This window comes from Cydia splendana, chromosome 23 (genome assembly GCF_910591565.1).
Source record: "Cydia splendana chromosome 23, ilCydSple1.2, whole genome shotgun sequence".
NCBI classification, from domain to species: Eukaryota; Metazoa; Arthropoda; class Insecta; order Lepidoptera; family Tortricidae; genus Cydia; species Cydia splendana.
This window is the reverse complement of record NC_085982.1, coordinates 10196252-10214017: the sequence shown is the minus strand read 5'-3', so window position 1 is coordinate 10214017 and position 17766 is coordinate 10196252. Positions and strand designations below refer to the sequence as shown.

Genomic DNA, 17766 nt, shown 5'->3' with positions numbered 1-17766 from the left:
AGGTTAAATTAAATTAATATGGTCTTGCACCACCACTGGAATGAACTTTCTCCACCACGCCACAATAGTAGATTGTGTTACAAGGGATCAAAATGATATATTTCCGTCAAGGGCGTACATTGAATCCTGAGCGTAATGAGGGATTCAAGTGTTAACGCCCAAGACGAAATAATTTTGATACCGTGTGACACATACTGCTTTTGACATCAACTATGAGGAAAATAAAAAAATCTTAATGTATGAGGAAATTATTATGTTTCAAAATATTATTCAAGCTAAAACAAGAGTGCAAAAAATAACAAAAACAGTGTCCTAGAACAGAAAAGTGCCACTTTGATCCCCCCTAGCAGGGAGGAAAAGTGCCATCACCCCGCAATAACAGATTTCAATAGGAAATATTACGCGAAACTCTGCGTAGGGGGCGTCGCGCCGCTACCACAATCCATCACAATCTAAGGGTCTACCGCGAAACGCAAATTTCGTTGTCTAACCTCTCTATCACTTTTGCATATTCGAGCGATAAAGAGGCAGATAAATTGTTAACAAACCGCCTTGATGCATCAATGTCATATTTTATTGTCTGTGAAAACTTGTCAAAAAACCGGCCAAGTGCGAGTCGGACTCGCACACACACGAAGGGTTCCGTACCATTAGGTATCTATAAAAACGGTCACCCATCCAAGTACTGACCCCGCCCGACGTTGCTTAACTTCGGTCAAAAATCACGTTTGTTGCATGGGAGTCCCACTTAAATCTTTATTTTATTCTGTTTTTAGTATTTGTTGTTATAGCGGCAACAGAAATACATCATCTGTGAAAATTTCAGCTGTCTAGCTATCACAGATCACGAGATACAGCCTGGTCACAGACGGACGGACGGACGGACGGACGGACAGCGGAGTCTTAGTAATAGGGTCCCGTTTTACCATTTGGGTACGGAACCCTAAAAACAGTTTAAGGCAAAGTATGTATAAGTTACTCTACGGTTTACTAGAGGCGCTAGTGCTGCACTCTCGCGGTAATACACCCTATTCGGTTAGCAACAATATGACGAAAAGTTCAATGTGCGGAGTCCCAAAGGTATTAGTTTGCTAGCCAATAAACGGGGTTAAGATGTTAAATTTTGATAGTCATCCCCGACATTCGAGTTTCCCCCTAACCAGCATTTACCGTTATGTTTCAGGACTCTGAAGGCCAGGGCTGTCCATTCTGCCGCGCGGAAATCAAGGGCACGGAACAAGTTGTCGTGGACGCCTTCGTGCCGCCGCGGCCGCCTAACACTTCAGGCGAAAAGTGAGTTTTCAAGTTACCTTCTTTGACGCTAATTCGAATTTATATGCACTTGACATCAAAACTTTATCTGAATGATAACATCCGCCCGTGCGTCTCGCGCTCCGAGCGAAATTAACGCGTGAATGAAAATTGATAACCAACTGACATCATTTAGATTATTACCTCAGCATATATTATATTATATATCTACACACAATTGATATCGTTTTGATATTCAGTGTACGTTCGAATTGGGTTGTTTTTCGCTACACCCTTGGCGCAGTGATCGTCAGCATACTCGTACTTATTACAGTTATTACTTATCCAAAATTCTACCGTTCGCGTTTTAAAAGTATCTGTCATAATCTAATGGTCAGTCCAGTCAAAGAGAATTTGAAATAGAGAGTTACTGTCATGGTAAATTATGTAGCTACAGTACATTTACTGCCATCTTTCGACAGAAGATTAAAATTGTTAGAACGCCATTTGACTTTGATCATTATTCTTTCACTGATATGTGTTAACTTGTTAAATATTAATATTAACGCCATCTACTCGAGAGTAGGCCAAAGATATGGTGCAATCTTTTCGAGCGATGGCGCCATAACCTGTGGCTACATAATTTACTTTGACAATCCGCCTGTATACACTCTATTCTCTTTGGTCAAGTGTAAAAATATAGGTGCACAAATCGTCTCAAAAATATGTCCCATAGCTCTTATTTAGCGAATTAAAAACAATGGGATATATTTCACAAGTTGTCCAGACCCTTATTTTTACACATGACTGTTCCACATGTAGGTGTAGGCTAATGTACAAACATATTACTTATCTCTTTTTGTTGAGATATTGGAGAGGAGAGCTAAATTTTTTGGTCACCTAATGAATACGTTTCTCTTTCCACAGACACACAAAAACTGCTGTAAAACAAGTATCTTCGAATTCGTCAGGTTCATCAGGGTCGTCGGGTTGCAATGGATCTAGTTAGTATTTTTTAATAAATAAGGAACACATTTTTGTGTGTCTATTGTATTGCTTTCGTTCCGTTTGGGACAAACATAAAGAGGCCCACAGATTACCAGTTCGCCGGACGATATCAGCCTGTCAGTTAAACGCAAAAAGTGACAGTTCCGAACAACTGACAGGCTGATATCGTCCGACGAACTGGTAATCTGTGGGCCCCTTTATAGACAATACTTAATGAATCTTCATAAAAGTAAATACACTTAGAAATTACTTAGTTGTACATTTTTGTAAAAAGCGATGTAATACCAAGGAGGTGTGAAAAATTTCATCAACGTGCGAAAACCTTGAGTTCCACGAACGCGACATCGGGACAGCAAAGCCAGTCAAAATTCAATTCTAAACTTTAAACCTCAAAATCGATTTTTGGCTGGCAAATGTAGACCCGAAGTAAAATAGTTAAGTGTCATCAACGCCAAGCCACAAGTAGGGCGTATTACGCGAAACTCTGCGTAGGGGGCGCCACTACCACAATCCATCACAATCTGGGGGTCAACCGCGAAACAAAAAAATCGACATTTCGTTATATAACTTCTCTATCACTCTTGCATATTCGAGCAATAGAGGCAGATAACTAAATTTCGATTTTCGCCTTTCCCGGCAGGCCCTTGTTAACAAACCGCCTTGATGCATCAATGTCATATTTTATTGTCTGTGAAAAATGGTCAAAAACCAGTTTAAGGTACAGTATGTATAAGTTACTATGGTTTACTAGCTAGCTTAGTGCTGCACTCTGGCGGCAGAACATTGCAGTAATACCCCCTATTGCATGTAAACAACATATCAAGTCGTGGCATGTAGGCGGGCATTTTCATTTAACTTGTACTTTAAAGCGCGACTTAAGTTGTGTTTCAGTAACCTCTAACCGTTACATTCCTGACAAAATGTATGGGATTTGACATTGACCGTCAGTTTTGTAACGATTGCTAACCGGCCGTTAAAGGTGTTCAATTAAGTGAAAATGCCCAGGCACGAAATGTATTATAAGTCAATGGCGGTAAAGGTTAAAATGTAAATATAATTTCCAGGTGTTGATGTCACAATATCGAGCAACGCCACTGCCAACGGATGGTCGTCCAGAAACACCACGTTCAACGGCCTCACCGACGACATCGACGATGCAGAGGTAACCTTATTGCTATAGTGTTAAAGTTCATTTTACAATGGCGGGAAGTGGCTAATATCAACGGATGTAGTCGGGTGAAGTATAAACTTTATGGGTATCACGATAAAGTTCATTTTGCAATGGCAAGAGCTGGCTAATATCCACGGATGCTATGGGTCGGGTGAGGTATAGGTAACTTTATGGGTATCACGATAAAGTTCATTTTGCAATGGCAAGAGCTGGCTAATATCCACGGATGCTATGGGTCGGGTGAGGTATAGGTATCGTTATTGATATTACGATAAAGTTAATTTTACAATGGCAAGAGCTGGGTAATATCCACGGATGCTATGGGTCGGGTGAGGTATAGGTAACTTTATGGGTATCACGATAAAGTTCATTTTGCAATGGCAAGAGCTGGCTAATATCCACGGATGCTATGGGTCGGGTGAGGTATAGGTAACTTTATGGGTATCACGATAAAGTTCATTTTGCAATGGCAAGAGCTGGCTAATATCCACGGATGCTATGGGTCGGGTGAAGTATAGGTAACTTTATGGGTATTACGATGAAGTTCATTTTACAATGGCAAGAACTGGCTCATATCCACGGATGCTATGGGTCGGGTGAGTTATAAACTTTATGGGTATCACGATAAAGTTCATTTTACAATAGCTACTTGCTTTTCATTACGGATACTAATTTTCTCAATTTTGTCCTTTGGTTGGGTCTGAAATAAAACCATGCCAAACCATTTATCATTGTTAAATTAATTTTTTGCAAGAAGAAACGTCTGCTATTAAGCTTCATATAAATTTAAAAGTGGAAAAATTACTGCCTTGTGTGAGACTTGAACTCACGGCCTCTGGATCGATACTCCAGCGCTCTGCCATCTGAGCCACCAAAACCTCATCCATAGCCAGCGATCATTTTTACTAACTAAATGGGTATATGCCACTTATCCAACCAAAATTGGCATAAGTATAAATTATACATGATTTACAAATCATTATTGGAATCAAATCTTTTGAAAACAAACATTTAGTATCCGTTGATATCCGCCATTTCTGTTAGCTTTTTTAAAGCATGAAGCATTTTTGACGCCTCCATTTTGGCATGACTAAATGTTGCTTGCCAATTTAGCGTTACGCTTTTATATTGTGTCGTTTTTGGTTAAATTTTAATTTAAATAAATTGTAGGTAGGGTAATTCGCCGTTAACTGGCCACTTTTAGTAACTGGCCGCCCTAAACTAAAAATGAAGAATTCATTTTAGTTTATGGTTTCAATAACTGGCCACCTTAGGGCGGTCAGTTACTAAAACCGGCCAGTTACTAAAACCGGCCAGTTACTAAAACCGGCCAGTTACTGGCGATTAATCCTCCTTTTTTTAATGTAATTAGTACTTTTAAAAATAAGCTGCGGTCAAAGAATTTGATTCCTCTTCCATTTCATACTTTACCACAGTGAATACATGACTAAAGTGCTGCAGGTGCTGTTTGTACGACATCATTTAGATGTTATTCTGATGACTTTGTACGATCGAATGAGGGTTTCCGCGATCGAGTTTTTGACTAGATGGCAGCACCGTGACGAGAGGTGTTTTGACAGCTGCTGTCAAAATCCACCAATAAAAAAAACATGGTTGAACGTGATTGGTGGATTATGACAGCTAGACCAGCTCGTCACGGTGCTGTCATCTTGTGAAAATCTCGCGGAAACCCTCATTGGCCTGTTAGTCTAGACCACATTTATTTCGCATGTATTTTTGCCAATATTGTCTGTTTGTTTGTTTCGCAGAGACACGAGAGGAAATCACCGCATGCTTAGTGTTTGCACGTGGCTTTGTGTGTGTGCCGTTCGCAATCGCAATGTTTACATTCCATTCATTATTCTCTGAGAAAAGGGACCATGGCGTCTATGTGCTTTACGTCACAGATTCATTAACTCACATTTATAGACGGGTCTATCGCGAATTGATTTTATTACCTTTATTTACCGACGTTTCGACTAGAGATGCCACGAATATTCGGCAACTATTCGGTATTCGGCCTATTCGGCCACTTTGCCGAATATTCGGTATTCGGCCAAAAGTTGCCTACCATTCGGCCGAATACCGAATATCTGTTGCACCTACCTAAAAAGAAAAATTACCCAAAATATAACCAAAAACTGATGGGTATATTTAATATTTAAAATGTATTCTTGGAAAGTAGCTAAATACGAAGGCACGTTTTTGATCATTTGTTGATTACAAAATATTTTATTTTTATCATGGGTCTGATTTGATTGACTCTAAACTACATTTATTAATTCTGTTCAACATAAAAATATAAATCTTAGCAATCGTTGTGTTTGTTGGCGAACAGTTTTCATAATAATTGTGACTCAAAATATTCGCATGTCAGGCCGAATATTCGGTCGCCGAATATTCGGTATTCAGCCGAGAGAGGGGCCGAATATTCGGTATTCGGCCAAATTCACTATTCGGGGCATCTCTACTATCTCTAGTTTCGACACAGGTTTAACAAGCGCTGGTGGCCTAGCGGTAAGAGCGTGCGACTTTCAATCCGGAGGTCGCGGGTTCAAACCCCGGCTCGTACCAATGAGTTTTTCGGAACTTATGTACGAAATATCATTTCATATTTACCAGTGGCTTTTCGGTGAAGGAAAAAATCGTGAGGAAACCGGACTAATCCCAATAAGGCCTAGTTTAGTTTAGGGTTGGAAGGCAGTCGCTTTCGTAAAAACTAGTGTCTACGCCAATTATTGGGATTAATTGTCAAGCGAACCCCAGGCTCCCATGAGCCGTGGTAAAATGCCGGGATAACGCGAGGAAGAAGAGTTTCGACACAGGCTTCACACTGGTCGTAGTTGCCGCGACCACGACCTTCACACTGGTCGTAGTTGCCGCGACCACGACCTTCACACTGGTCGTAGTCGCCGCGACCACGACCAGTGAAACCTGTGTCGAAACGTCGGTAAATAAAGGTAATAAAATAAATTCACGATAGACCCGTCTATAAATGTGAGTTAATATGTGTTCAAAACGCGAAAGTTTTAAATAAAGATTCATTAATTGTATAGGATGTCTAAAATCTAATTGCGTTATTCATAAACGAGTTACTGGCCTGAATTATCTATGAATCGTTTGTCATTTTGACTTATGTATTAAAATTGTATTTGTAAGAATTTACATACCTTTTTGTAAAAGATGAATGAATCTTTGCTTACGCTGTTAACGGTGCTGTAAAACGCATTGCGACGTGATCGCCTTCAACGCCATGGTCCCTTTTCTTTGAGAGCGACACATTTTGGGACTATTTCGTCGGCCAACAAAGATGAAAACTTTAGTACGTTGTCGTAGTAAGTTTTTAAATTTAAACGTCAATGATATTCGCTACGGAGTTAGCGGTTTACAATGGTAAGGTTCCAAGTCTTTAAGTTTTCATTGGGCCGATAATTCATTCCATTAATTATGTTGATATAATAAAAATATACACTGTGGTTTATTTATACAAAAGAAAGTAATTATGGTTTAATTTTGCCAAAATAAATTGGTAAGTTTATTTTTAAAAATTAAATAAGGGGGTTTGAATATCACATGATATACTTACAACAATTTAGTTTTATTTCTATAGGGTTTCCCAAAAATAAAAAAATTCAAGATCAGTATTTTTTTTTAATTTGATTTTTGTATGAAATTAGACGAAGTGAAGCCACAATGTCAAAAAGTTTTAATATGGAATTTAAGCAAATGAATTAACTTTAATTGTATTTATTAATTTAATTTCGCACAAGCATTAGAGAATAAGTATTTTTTTGTAAATACGTGTTACGAATTAAACATACATTCATTTTCATTTAGTTTAGTATCATTAATTTATGAAAAAGTACTGATAATCATTATTTTATTTCTTTTAGATGAGCAGTGGCATAATTCTAAAAATATGTAGGTAATCAATTATTTTCGCGGTCAAAAGCTTGCGATTTTATTTTTTTAATATCGTATTACAAACAATAAACATATTACTTTTGATCAACTTACAAGAATCCTAATTGATATTTACTTTTAAATTAAAGATTACAGCAAAATACAATAAAAAAGTAAGTACACAATAAATTATCAAAAAAAAGCCGGCCAAGTGCGAGTCGGACTCGCGCACGAAGGGTTCCGTACAATTACGCAAAAAAGGTACAAAAATCACGTTTGTTGTATGGGAGCCCCGCTTAAATATTTATTTTAATATTTGTTGTTATAGCGGCAACAAAAATACATTATCTGTGAAAATTTCAACTGTCTAGCTATCACAGTTCATGAGTTACAGTCTGGTGACAGACGGACAGCGGAGTCTGAGTAATAGGGTCCCGTTTTTACCCTTTGGGTACGGAACCCTAAAAAGGTCGTAATTACTTACACTACTAATACTTACGACCGATGATACCGACTGACGATGATGATGAATTGATGATATTGTCCCGCCTATGATGCCGGCGGCAGGCGTGGCTGACTCCGCGATTTCGTCGCATCGCTACAAGTACATGCGGCCCACACCAATTTTGGTGTCTAGCCATAGTAGTTGCCGCGCAACGCTACGGAACGGACGCCTGCTCGCGCTTGCATCATCTTGCCGTCATATCTGTCGTAATAGACGCGTTTTGTTAGAACCTTCTGTAACTATTATTTATTTTATGCCGGCGGTCAATGCCACCGTTAGCGGGACAGAAATATAATTATGCACGGGCGGTAGAGATAGAGAATGGCAGGTCAATGTCCGACATTATCCGTGATTAGCGTCCTTACTTTCGCCACCTCGATGTTTTTTTTAAGTGGGAACTTTTTTAGCGGCGCTGAGCACTTTTTGTGATGGGGAAAAAATGTTAAACTCGCGAGAGCGTAAGACGTAAGACGTGACGTCACGTGTGACGGACACCGTTACAATGTCATTGAGTTTTTCTTTTTTGATTTAAATGCCATCTAGTGAGTTTCCCTCAAACTGGTACTAATATAACTCTAGTACTCAGTGATGTGTTTAGGGGTATCAAGTAATGCGACGAAAAAACGCTAGATGGCGTTAACCTCAATTATACATAGTGCTGCAGACATTTTGCACTAGATGGCGCTGTTATTAATATTTTAAGTTACAGTGTCATTGAGTTTTCACTTCTGCCGGCACTAAGTTAATGGGCTGTTGTTGAAATCAGACGATTTTATCATATTCATATCCAAACTATTATTATTCTAATATTTTTCGAGTTATGCCAATGTTATATTTTACGTTTCAAGTCATTTTAAGCCTGTTTATGTTAAATGTACTTAATTTAGTTTTATATCGAATATAAAGTATAAAAAGTAAGTTTACGTTCTTACATTAATTAATTATATGATGCAATCGTGTAAGTATTTTAATCGGTAGGTATATGGTTATTTAACAGCGCGTAAATTGTTTTTTTTTTTACTTATTTTTGTTTATTTTTTGGTCTTTACAAGCTTTTACTGCATTTAAATTTTGGTCCGTTAAAAGAGATTTGAGTATTGTGAAAAGTATTTTATTTTTATTTTTGTGTAGTTATTAAAGCGCGCATTTTGTACTTAATGTACCTACGTGTTTTTTCTCTTGACATATTTAATGTTAACGCAAGTTTATTATCGTGATATATTGCTTGTTAAGGCTCAATGGTTGACTTAAATTGAAACCTAGATTTATATATACTAAAAGCAAAGAGAATTTGATATAGAGGCGGATTGTCAAAGTAATTTTTGCAGCCACAGACAATTTACTGCCATCTTTCGACAACTGATTAAAACTTTTAGAACGCCATTTGACTTTGATCCTTCCATCGCTCGAAAAGATGGCGCCATACCTTTGGCCTATGCTGCAGATGGCGACACTTTTTGATATTTAACAAATGTAACACAATAAAAAACACACATAGTCTTCGGTTACCGCGATAGTTACTCATGAAATAAAACTATTGAAACGGATTATATCGCGTATATTGAATTCATACTACATCCCGACGTTTCGAACCCTTTACATCCCTTCCCTCCCTTTTCATCCCTTTAAATTTAACACATATCAGTGAAAAAATAAGGATCAATGTCAAATGGCGTTCTAAAAGTTTTATTCATCTGTCGAAAGATGGCAGTAATTTAACTGTGACTACGAAATTTACTATGACAATAACTCTATTCTCTTTGGTAAAAGTAATACTTGATAGTTATCAAGACGATAGTATTACTAAATGATAAATTTTCAATACGAACTAAGTATTAAAGACAATAAAAAATGCCAAGTTTAATGTTATAGGTTATAGCAAACTCAAAGTAGTTGTTATTACAAAATCTCATGTAAAAGCATTGACGACTTAAAGTAACACTTTTACAGAATAGGGGCTATTCATAAATTACGTCATTTCAAATTAGGGGGGGGGGGTCTGGACATCGGATGACGGTAGCATGAAGTAGGAGGAAATGGGGTCATTTGAAGCATGATTTTGGATGATTATAGGGGTGGGGGGGGGGGGGGTCAAAAATCGATGACGTAATTTATGGACAGCCCCATACCAGTGACCACCTGATAAAATAAATAACACGGAATATAAGGTAAAAAAATATATAATATTTAACCCCTGACTGCACTTGATAATAAAAAAAAACTGCAGTTGAACTGTCCTGAAATCGAACTATTAATAAATACAAAGTAATTAATCTTTGTGATACAATTATTTCTCAATGTTTATTAAAAAAAGCCTTAACTTATTCACGATAAGGCACATTTTAATTTGTATCCCAATGTAAAATTATTTAAATAATGTTTATTGACGTAATTAATTGATTTTATTTATTTATAAGTTTTTGACGTTGACAATTATACGCTTGGTAAATTCGCTTTGTGTGTTTTTATTTTCGGCCTTTTAATATAAAACGCTTTTGAAGTGACAAATTGTCGCTGTTTCAACAGTGAGACGTATTCTGCCGGCCTAGCCAAGGTTACAATCGCTGTCGCTTCGACAACGAAAAGCTTTGTCTCTCTATCACTCTTCCATATTAGTGCGTTGCGTTTTGATCGCTACGGAGCGTAAGCGATTGGCATCTTGGCTACGCGGCCTGATTTGAATAATAGGCTGTGAATTGAAATTAGTTGAATAAGTGTTACTTTTGAAAATAACAAATCATATCCAGTCATAACCTGTTATTGTTATTAGTATTAGGTCCTTACCTATGAAATTGGCGTTTTTGTTCATAGATATAAGTCTGATCCTAGTTTTTTTTTTTTACAAAAGTACATACACAATTACAATAAAACTACAATATGATTTCGCCAAACTGCTTGACAGCAATTAATTGTTATTTTTTATTGTTAAGTGTTCAGAATTAAGCCTTGAAAATAGGTCTTTTCATGTGCTGTCGGTTCGAGTATTAAAATTACTTATATTTTTCTAATGGTACCAATTTTCAAGAAATGGAGATATTGAAAACATACCTTAAAGGTGTCAAAAATTACTGGAAAAATTTTGTTTGGTTTGAATTAGCCATCAAAAAAATATCCGCAAAATTAATTGTATGGAAATTCGTGTTTCGTTGAAATTCTCCGAACAAAACGCCAATTTAATAGGTAATGACCTAATATTACAATCGTAATACGCCTCATTGTATTATATTGTAGTAAAACATTGATGATGATGATGATGCTCTCCTGACCGATTTCGGCCATAGCGACTGTGTCCTCTGGAGTAGGCAATTTTTAACTCGTGTTATTAGAGTGTAGCTGATCCACTCTCTGGTGCGCCCTTAAGTGGCTCACATACCCTATCTTCTTGCTAAATACTCGAGCGCATTTTGGGCATTACTATAGTAAGGACCGTTAGCAGGAAGAATTTCGTATATTGACATGCCATTTCCTATTTATATCGCACGCGCATAATTGGGTATTTGACTACTAGTCAAATGAGTTTCTTTTTTCGAACTGTCAAAACGATTTGCTACGATGGAGTTTATATGAAACACTAGCATGTGACGTCACGATCAAATTACCTACTCTTTATAGTTTTACGGGTTTTAAAATAGAAATAGTGACTACAAATAACTGCAATCTACGTTTCTCTATTAACACTTTCAATGCCAAGAACTCCACTAGGGAGTTCTCAAAAACTTTGTTCACATGCCACACGACTCCCGAGGGGAGTTCGTACTATAAAATTATAGATGACTAAAGGCCATGCCATCCGACTCCCCTAGCGAGTTCTTACGAAACTTACGATTTTTCAGGGTTGTCGCTATACCTCGTTTTTTAGGATTAGAAAAAACGTGCAATTTTTAGGAAAACAATTTAAAAGCTGGCATATTTGGCTCATTTTCTTCACCGTTACGTTAACAATGGAATATTAAATCTTATTCTCTGAAATGTTATTTTAATATTTTATGTAGTCTCTCTGTGTGTGTGTGTGGGCTTTATTTATTTTACACATACAGGAAGCGACTAAGCAATGGAACCGCCCTGTAGCGACGCCGAAGTAATGATCTAGTCAAGTAATTGCACCAAGCGGTGTAGGTAGGTAGGTAGGTATCCGACATATCTCCCTTATATGTATTTATGTTCACTTTGCAAACTAAAAATGCATGGCGTTGGCAATTTTATCCTTTGCGACAGCCCTGGACTCCCTAGAGGAGTCGCCGGCATACGGCATAGAAATAAATGAACTCCACAGCGGAGTTCTTGGCGTGCAGCGTTGTTTATTCGTCGAGTGCGCGTTTGGACTCCACGGGGGAGTCTTATATAGATGTTTGTATTTACGCCGGCATTCAGCGATGGACTTGAATTTTGGCCTGGCAATGAAAGTGTTAATCTTCTGGTGCTTTATTTAATGGCATGGTGTAAAATAATTTATTTTAAATACAGTCAAATACCCTATGCTGTGCCTCTTATGATGCTGCGGTCAATGTCACTGTCTGAGTGGGACGGCAATACAAATGTGCGCGTGCGATAAAGATAGAAAACGAGGTGTCAATGTACGAAATTCTTTGTGCTTTGCGTCCTTACTTTATCGTAAAAAAGCAGGTACTTGTTAAAATGAGAGGGCATTATTCTTATTTTATATCATTGTAAGAAAAATGATAGTCTCAGTATTTATTTATTTTTCACGTAAGTAAAATTTGTTGAAATGTATGAATTTGTACAATTTGAAATGTAATCTTGTGAAAATGTAAAATTACCTTTAAATTTTATCCAGTTCATCATTTCATTGATTGTTTGTTGTATAAGTAAGGCTCGTCAGGTAATAATGGGATTATTTTGAAAAAAATTCAAACCTTACTATGCTAAATGTGAATGTGTCTAACTGTATTTTATACAAAATCTGCTACAATTTGTATCATTAAAAATGAGATAGACAACCGATTGATAATTGTTTTTACAAGCTTTTATTTAGTTTCACCTGACCGTTGTCTGTCTGTCTGTAATCTAATCTTGCAAGTTAAATTTGATCCACTTCCCGGTTTCCGATTGAGCTGAAATTTTGCATGCATGTATAAATCAGATGACAATGCAATATTATGGTAACATCGAGCTGATCTGATGATGGAGACAGGAGGTGGTCATAGGAACTCTGTGATGAAACAGCGCAACCTAATTGTTTTAGGAGTTTTTAGAATTGTCTCGATGAGTATTAGTTGCCTGTCGTAAGAAAAATACAGTCAGCGATAAAAGCTTGTACCAAAAATGAAATTTTTGCCAAAAACTTATTGTTTGAAAAGGAAACATTTCTGAAAAATAACGAAACTGATGGGATCTATTTATTCTTTTTGTAACAGAAAGTTTACTTTTAAAATTTTAGAGTAGTGTCATTTTTTCGTTTAGGTATATTGTTTTCATTTTTTCATGTCGTTTTCCATCATGTTTGTGCTTTGTGTGGCATGCATTGAGCATGTATGTGCTTGCAAAATGAAAGTAAGTTGTTGATCGTCTTTATTTTTGGCTTTTATTTATTTTAAATGGCTTCGTTTTAATCTAACTTCGTAATATTTTTTGCCAAAGGTCGCGAGATTGTTGAATTGAAAGTGGTCGAAATATGCCTCTTTAACCTTTTGGACGCCCATGACCGATATATTCGCACCGCAGGTTTATCGCCAAAGACCGATTAATCGGTCACAAACCACAGAGCAACATAGACCTACGTGCATATACATAAAGTTCAATTTCAGTTTTGACACTTCGGTGACGTAGCGTCCGCGTGACAGCTTTTGTGTTTGATATGGCGTCGAAAAGGTTAATAGGTAGGTACATTCATAGTTAATCGCTTGCTTAGCGGATATTCGAGATTTCGATTCTCGGAGTAAATATCTATGGAGTAGAGACGCGCACTAATTTCTATCTGAAAAATTCTGTCGTTTTTGGCGCGGGGGACGAGGTAACGCACACAAATAATGTTAACACTAATGCATTTTTAGCATGCGTCGCTACACACGCACACGACAAAATTATCAAACACTAGCAAAAACTAAATTCACACAAGTACAAGAACAAACACAGACAACCCTGTCCGTGAACGAGATGACGTCAGTTCTAAGTAAACCTAGATAGTGCGAGGGACGCGCCGATAATGTTGTCGATATTTTATTGACAATGAATTTTAATTTCTGCTTTTATCAATTATAATAATAATACAATATCAAGTCTTTGTACCAGCGTTTTACTAACTTTCAATTTTTGTATTGTTTTTAGATGTTGTTCTAATAGTTTGTCAATTTGTTTAGGGCGAATCTTGCAAGCTGATATAGAATGATTTTTTATTATCAGTTCATTAGTTAATATTTTACATGTTGGTTTACTTCTGAAAGCAATGAAATATACTATCGAGCATGCAGATCTGATGACAGAGATGGAACGCGGCCATAGGATGTCATTTAAGGGATATTGAGTAGGGGATAATTAGTATATATATCGGCGGTAGATTGTAAAATCGGGCATATCGAGATATTCCTAGGCATATAATGAAACACCGCCATTTAATAATCTGCGTTTTGCATTTTTTGCTACTGCTAGTGCTATATTCTATGTGGCATTTGGAGCAGAATGCGTAGGTGCTAGGTACTAAAATCATACTCTACCCAAACACGTACTATAAGTAGGCTGTCAAGCCATTTCAATGGTTATCATTTGCTAAAATGTAGGACATCCTACTTATTCGATATGCCTAAATGTTGAGGTTTGCACGGTATGGCTGGTGATCACTAGTCAGAACATGACATGCCGGCGTTTCATGATCTGCTTAGGAATATCACACCTTGAAGTTAGCACGATATGGCTGGTGGTCACTAGGCAGATCATAATCTGCCTAGGAATATCACTCCTTGAGGTTTGTACGATATGGCTGGTGTTCGCTAGGCATCATGACCATCTGCATATTATTCATTACGTTTATATCGATTTTACCGATATTGGTTTTTATGGTGTCCCATCACTAATATTGGTACGGTGATACCAGAGTAATAAATTAAAAGTGCCTATTTATGGAAAGTGACAGCCGTAAATACCTTAAATTAATAAAATATTTGACATGTTAAATAAAAATATATAGCTGGTCAAGCAAATCTTGTCAGTAAAAAAGGCGCGAAATTCATATTTTCTATGGTACGATATCCCTTCCCGCCTACATTTTTCAAATTTGCCGCTTTTTTAGAAACTGCTATATGTAGAAACTAAAGGAAAAATTAATTTTCAAAAAATAGTTTATCGGTAATTTTACGTTATTTAGCCCTTTACCTACGGGCTATTAAATCGCTCCGTCACCGCCCAATACGGGCATGTTTTGGCGAGAGTCAGCGGTTAGGCATAATTTCACTTACTTGTAACTTTTGAAGTATTACAGCTACACACTTGAAACTTCACACACACAATAAGTATAATGTGTTTAATCAATAAATAATCACTTGGAGTAATAATATTCACTTGTTTTTCTGCTATCAAGCAATATACCAGTCACTAAGAAATTAAAGATTTTTAAGTTACTACTCGCGGATTTCACAAGTTTACGTTTAAGAACATTAGTTTATAATATACTTAACACAAATAAACACTTAAATAACGATAATTATGAAAATAATGCATAAATATCAATCACAAAAAACGTTGCACTAAAACAATTTGCCACTTATGGAAAATAGTGATGTGCGTCTATCGACGCATTTGTCGATATATCGATAACCTAGTAAATGTAAAACTGAAATTTAACAAGTTATGATTGTGGTGAAATTATTATTAGGTACAATAGTACCTAATAATGATTTTATAACATGTTAAATTCCAATATTTTAACCAAAAACGGTAAAAAAACACTAAAAATAACACTCCAAACACTCCCCCGCCATACTCTCATATCGACAACAAGTCGATGAAATTTGAAAACAACACTATTGTCCGCCATATTGAATTCAATTATTAGCACCTCTGCAGTACGGGTGTCAACTCCAGTTGCCAGCAAAAAAGCGGTAATTTTAAAATTATGTTAATGTCAGAGCCATCTACCGAAATATTATGATATTTTTTTCTTTGTATCTATACTAATCACAGTGCATAATGTGACCGCTATTACCAAGCCACAAGGTCTCGTTTTGTTTAAAAAAAATGTTGAACACGACCATTACTTCGATCAACTATAGTTGACACCCGTACTGCAGCGGTGTTGCCTTACTGGCAACTCTGGTTGACACCCGTAGGTAAAGGGTTAGGGGTTGTGCACAAATCACGCGAGATGTTTTCGACTACTTTTTGATCCCCCGTCCCCCTTTTCTTTATTCTTATAGATCTATTTATTTGATTAAATAGATTAGGTTGATATGAAACTAAGGTGTTATATAAAATAATGTGTTACATAAATTATATAACAAAAAGCAACGCAAATAGGGCGTATTACTGCAATGTTCTGCCGCCAGAGTGTAGCACTAAGCTAGCTAGTAAATTTTCTCTTTTCTCTTTATCGCTCAAATATGCAATAGTGATAGAGAGGTTAGATAACGAAATTTAAATTTTCTTGTTCCGCGGCGGACCCCCAAATTGTGATGGATTGTGGTAGTCGCGCCCCCTACGCAGAGTTTCGCATAATATTTCCTATTAGAAATTCTACTCGTACCTAAATAATATTTAGAAAGTCTTCTTTAGAATTACCCTAAATTAGATCTAATACCATATCACTGGTATCACTGTCAGATTGACAATGTTTTTTATTTGCAAAGTTAATGCACTATTTGATAATATTTAGATGTAATAGTACCTAATACATATGATAAGAAACGTGTTCTTTTTGTAGACTAGACGTTTTCGAACTCATTTTGAACGAGAAAACGATGCAATTCGGCATTTTCGGCTCCTATCATTCCACTTAGACTGACGTTTGCTGAATGGCGTATGACGTGTGGCAACTAGTTTTATATAACCTCCTTGACCGGCGGCCGCGGACTTTTTGCAGAGGGGAACGCCTGTTAATGGCCGCTCCATAGATATTTACTCCGAGTTTCGATTACATAAGTGTATGTTAAAATTCATTTTCATTTGGAATTTTTTTTTCTGACGTGTATATACCCCCTTATTCATAGGTAAACGTTTACTAAAGTTGACAAGCCGATAATAATCGTTCGTCCCTTTCCATCTTACCAATACGTCGGAAAGGGACAAACGATTATTATCGGCTTGTCACCTTTAGTAAACGTTTATGAATAAGGGGGATAGAACGTACACCGCCAACATATTTATGTAATCGAGTTTATTTGTCAATAATTCGCGAAAGGAGCAGGGGGATGTATACGCGAAAACACCGCCTATTATCGGTCTCTATAAACCTTTTTTGAAATTGTTGTTTTATTTATGTGTTATTGAGTATCGGTCTACAACTCCAACTTTTCCCCTAGGATTGGTCGGAGTTCAACGCGGCCCTCTCCAGTATAGCCGCGCTGCGCCCCCCGCGCTCGCCCCCGGCGTCCCCCCGGCACTCGCCGCGCCCGGGCCGGCGGCGGGGCGGGGCGGGCGGGGCGGCGGCGGGCGGCGCGGGCGCGGGCGCGGGGGAGAACGCGTACGGGGAGCTGCGCGCGCCGCCGCTCCCGCCGCGCAAGAGCCTGTCGCCCGGCGAGCACGGCCTGGCCGCCGCCACCAGCGTGCAGGACATCGCGCTGGCCACGCAACAAGGTGGGACACGAGAGTAGGGTACTATCCTCCTAGTCAAATCGGTTACTTTTTTAGAACTGTCGAAACGATTTGCTAATATGGAATTTATATGAAACATTACATCGTGACGTCGCGGTCGACTCGCCTACTTTTTATATTTCTATCCGATTTATTAAATAGAACTTGTGTTTAAAAATATGTAACTCCT

General features: G+C 37.6%; 1 protein-coding gene across 1 annotated transcript in view; it reads left to right on the top strand.

The window, feature by feature from the left end:
- Positions 1 to 17766, top strand: part of LOC134801890 (E3 ubiquitin-protein ligase CBL) — a 154066-nt gene that overhangs the window by 131758 nt on the left and 4542 nt on the right. Inside the window, exons 7-10 of the mRNA XM_063774543.1 lie at positions 1184 to 1293; positions 2179 to 2255; positions 3324 to 3421; positions 17306 to 17579. Coding sequence (XP_063630613.1) covers positions 1184 to 1293; positions 2179 to 2255; positions 3324 to 3421; positions 17306 to 17579 — 559 coding nt within the window. The remainder of the gene's footprint in view (positions 1 to 1183; positions 1294 to 2178; positions 2256 to 3323; positions 3422 to 17305; positions 17580 to 17766) is intronic.